The sequence below is a fragment of the Dendropsophus ebraccatus genome, chromosome 1 (assembly GCF_027789765.1).
Source record: "Dendropsophus ebraccatus isolate aDenEbr1 chromosome 1, aDenEbr1.pat, whole genome shotgun sequence".
Taxonomy (NCBI): domain Eukaryota; kingdom Metazoa; phylum Chordata; class Amphibia; order Anura; family Hylidae; genus Dendropsophus; species Dendropsophus ebraccatus.
The window spans coordinates 181,141,317-181,144,894 of record NC_091454.1 but is presented as its reverse complement, the minus strand read 5'-3'; the positions used below and the strand labels follow the sequence as shown (position 1 = coordinate 181,144,894).

The window sequence follows — 3,578 nt, the reverse complement described above, 5'->3', positions numbered from 1 at the left end:
TAATGCCACCTACCCCTACAAAAATGTAGTATGAGTGCAAGTACAATATTAACATTGATAGTTACAAGTCTCTTGGGAATAGAAAAAGGCATAGGAATGAATATACTGTAAGTGCTAATAAAGTTATCTGGGGCTGCTTGTTTCTCCAACCTTTATAAAATGATTCCACTTTGGTAATACTAGGACTATGAAATTCTTAACAGCAATGTAACTGGTGTCTGCACAGCACAGAGTACAAGGCCACCACCACTACTATTCCTAAACTAACACATTACTTTGGTGGTTATATCTACATTTCCAAGGTTGCTGTATGATAACCTTAAATGACATGGGCTGTTGTTTGTTACAGTCTGTATATGACACAGGTTGCCATAGATTTACATCTATCAGCTGTCAGAGAATTTGAAGTTTATGACACTGATCACACATATGAGAGTTATTCTGATGAAAATAATTAAATAGTGAACCTACACTTTACAGGTGTTATTTACTTTCCATAGGTATATTCCTAGTTGTATACACTGAAATCTGCTCCCACCCTCCCTGACGTGTTCTCACAAAGGGGACTTTTACAATATATAGTCATCTGTATAAGATAAAGATACAATTTAACATATGCTTCCTCATATACACAGATATATAGCACTATTCAGTAACGTGTTAGTTACATAGTCACAACACACTAAAAGCACTATATACAGCTTATAGTTATGTTCACACAGTATTTTGGTCAGTCTTTTTTCAACCAAAACCAGGAGTGGGTTGAAAGCATGGAAACTGGGCAAATCTTTCCAATAAAATTGTTGCCCTGTCACTCACAGAAATACTGTATGTACATAGCCTATAGGGGTAGTCCTACTATTATCAGTTTCAACAACTGTAAACTATTTGCCCCATATCTGAATTAGATACATAACACCTAATCTGAACTGATGTTATATAATAATACAATATATTATACTCCATATCTGGGAGTATACTGTAAAGTTTTATATATATATATATATATATATATATATATATATATATATATATATATACACACAGTGGTACCTTGGTTTAAGAGTAACTTGAATTGAGAGGGTTTTGCAAGAAGCTCACAGTTTTTCAAAATTGTGACTCGGTTTAAGAGCATTGCTTTGGTTTAAGAGCTCCCTGTACTGGGTGGGAGTGGAGGAGGGGCATGGTCTGCATAGCGGGGTCTACAGTCCTGTACTCTGACCTAGGAAGTCTCCCTCACCTTCCAAATCATAGCAGATCCACTTCAGGCTGGGGCTCACATCAGGGGACAGGACTGTGGAGGTAATCTATCCATACCTGTAACCCCTCTCTCCCCGGACAGAAAGCACTGTTTTTTTTTCCAATTTTATGCCCTTACTATACATTATACGCCAAATGCAGATTGCTATACTGTACACTAATTTATAATATGACAAATTCAGCTGTTTCTAAATGTTTGTTTCATCGGGTTTACATGTTATTCAGAATAAAAAAATCATTATTTTGGGATGTGAAACCAATTGTCTGCATATCAGTGATTTCTTATGGGGAAAATTTACTTTGGTTTAAGAGTGGATTTGGGTTACAAACACAGTCTCGGAACATATTATGCTCCTAATCCAAGGCACCACTGTATATATATATATATATATATATATATATATATATATACATATATATATATATATATATATATATCACACTTATGTAACACATATTAAAAACAGACACACAAGCATGTGCATTGTGTTCACAAATATATCAATAGTAATGAAATTGCATATACTGAAAATTTTCCGGTGCACATAGAAACACAAGCTGGATTCTTTCCATAATTCCTAGATGTCAGGCATCACACTGGTCCCAAGTATTCAAAGTTCTTTGAATCATAAAAATGTTATTTTTCATGTTAGCCAGACTGCATACACTGACATGGATACCTGAGCAGGTACAGAATATTTACTTCAATCCAATGAAACTCTTGTGGTGTAGATGGTAAAGAGAAATCTTTTTCATTCTTTAAATTTATAGTCATGGAGTGCAGATACTAGTGTATAAGGCAATGCTTTTATTATATTGTAAGGTATATTATTCTACAGATGTAGCAGGGCTGAGTTTGTTAGTGCATGGAGCTGAGCTTTATTTTTTAGTACAATTGGCATATATCTGAGCTACTGGGGAGTTACAAGAATACAGAGATGAAGTACAGGATACTGTACATTATATTCTATTATTATTATATAAAACCTGTGCATGTGATATGGACTATGGATTTGTTTTTTATACTGCTGTAGATTAATCTGTTGTGAATACACCTGTCACCAATATAAGGAAAACTGATATGGCAACCTGAGCAATAAAGTATCATATCTATCTATCTATCTATCTATCTATCTATCTATCTATCTATCTATCTCCTATCTATCTATCTATCTATCTATCTATCTCCTATCTATCTATCTATCTATCTATCTATCTATCTGTCGTCATCTATCTATCTATCTATCTATCTATTTATCCATTTATTATCTATCTATATCTATCTTCTATCTATTAATCATCTATCTTGTATCTATCTATCTATCTACCTATCTATCTATCTATCTATCATCTATCTATCTATCTATCTATCTATCTATCTATCTATATCTATCTTCTATCTATTAATCATCTATCTTGTATCTATCTATCTATCTCCTATCTATCTATCTATCTCCTATCTATCTATCTATATCTATCTTCTATCTATTAATCATCTATCTTGTATCTATCTACCTATCTATCTCCTATCTATCTATCTATTATCTATCTATCTATCTATCTATCTATCTATCTATCTATCTCCTATCTATCTATCTATTATCTATCTATCTATCTATCTATCTATCTCCTATCTATCTCCTATCTATCTATCTCCTATCTATCTCCTATCTATCTATCTCCTATCTATCTCCTATCTATCTATCTATCTATCTATCTATCTATCTATTATCTATCATCTATCTATCTATCTATCTATCTATCTATCTATATCTATCTTCTATCTATTAATCATCTATCTTGTATCTATCTATCTACCTATCTCCTATCTATCTATCTATCTATCTATCTATCTATCTATCTATCTATCTATCCATCCTAATTCTATCTATCTCCTATCTATCTATCTATATCTATCTATTAATCATCTATCTTGTATCTATCTCCTATCTATCTATCTGCAGTCTACTATAAGACACACCTTACAGCAGACCAGGTTACAATTAGCTGTGCTCATGCAGTACATACATTATAACACATAGATAACACAGATCTACACATCCCTCAGAAATCAATACATCTACTATACTTATCATCTCTATCAGCATGGCTAGTGATGGCCATACATCATGCATGTGTTACCTGTGTGTGCAGGACTTCCAGGTTGGGGATGGGTCTGGGCAGCACATGGAGCTTTTTGTCAGACAGTCCATTTTCTATAGTGCCATTGGTTGTCATGATGGGGCAGGCTTTGTTGCTTCCTTACTACCCCAAATGCTGGTGTTGCTGAGTCTCCTGCTCTGTGGACTGTAGGGGAG

At 33.8% G+C, this 3,578-nt stretch overlaps 1 protein-coding gene across 1 annotated transcript in view; it reads right to left on the bottom strand.

The window, feature by feature from the left end:
• ALDH1A3 (aldehyde dehydrogenase 1 family member A3) overlaps positions 1–3,578 on the bottom strand; it is a 24,561-nt gene extending 20,983 nt beyond the window's left edge. The window contains exon 1 of the mRNA XM_069985327.1: positions 3,403–3,578. Within this exon, the coding sequence (XP_069841428.1) occupies positions 3,403–3,498 (96 nt within the window). The 5' untranslated portion in view covers positions 3,499–3,578. The remainder of the gene's footprint in view (positions 1–3,402) is intronic.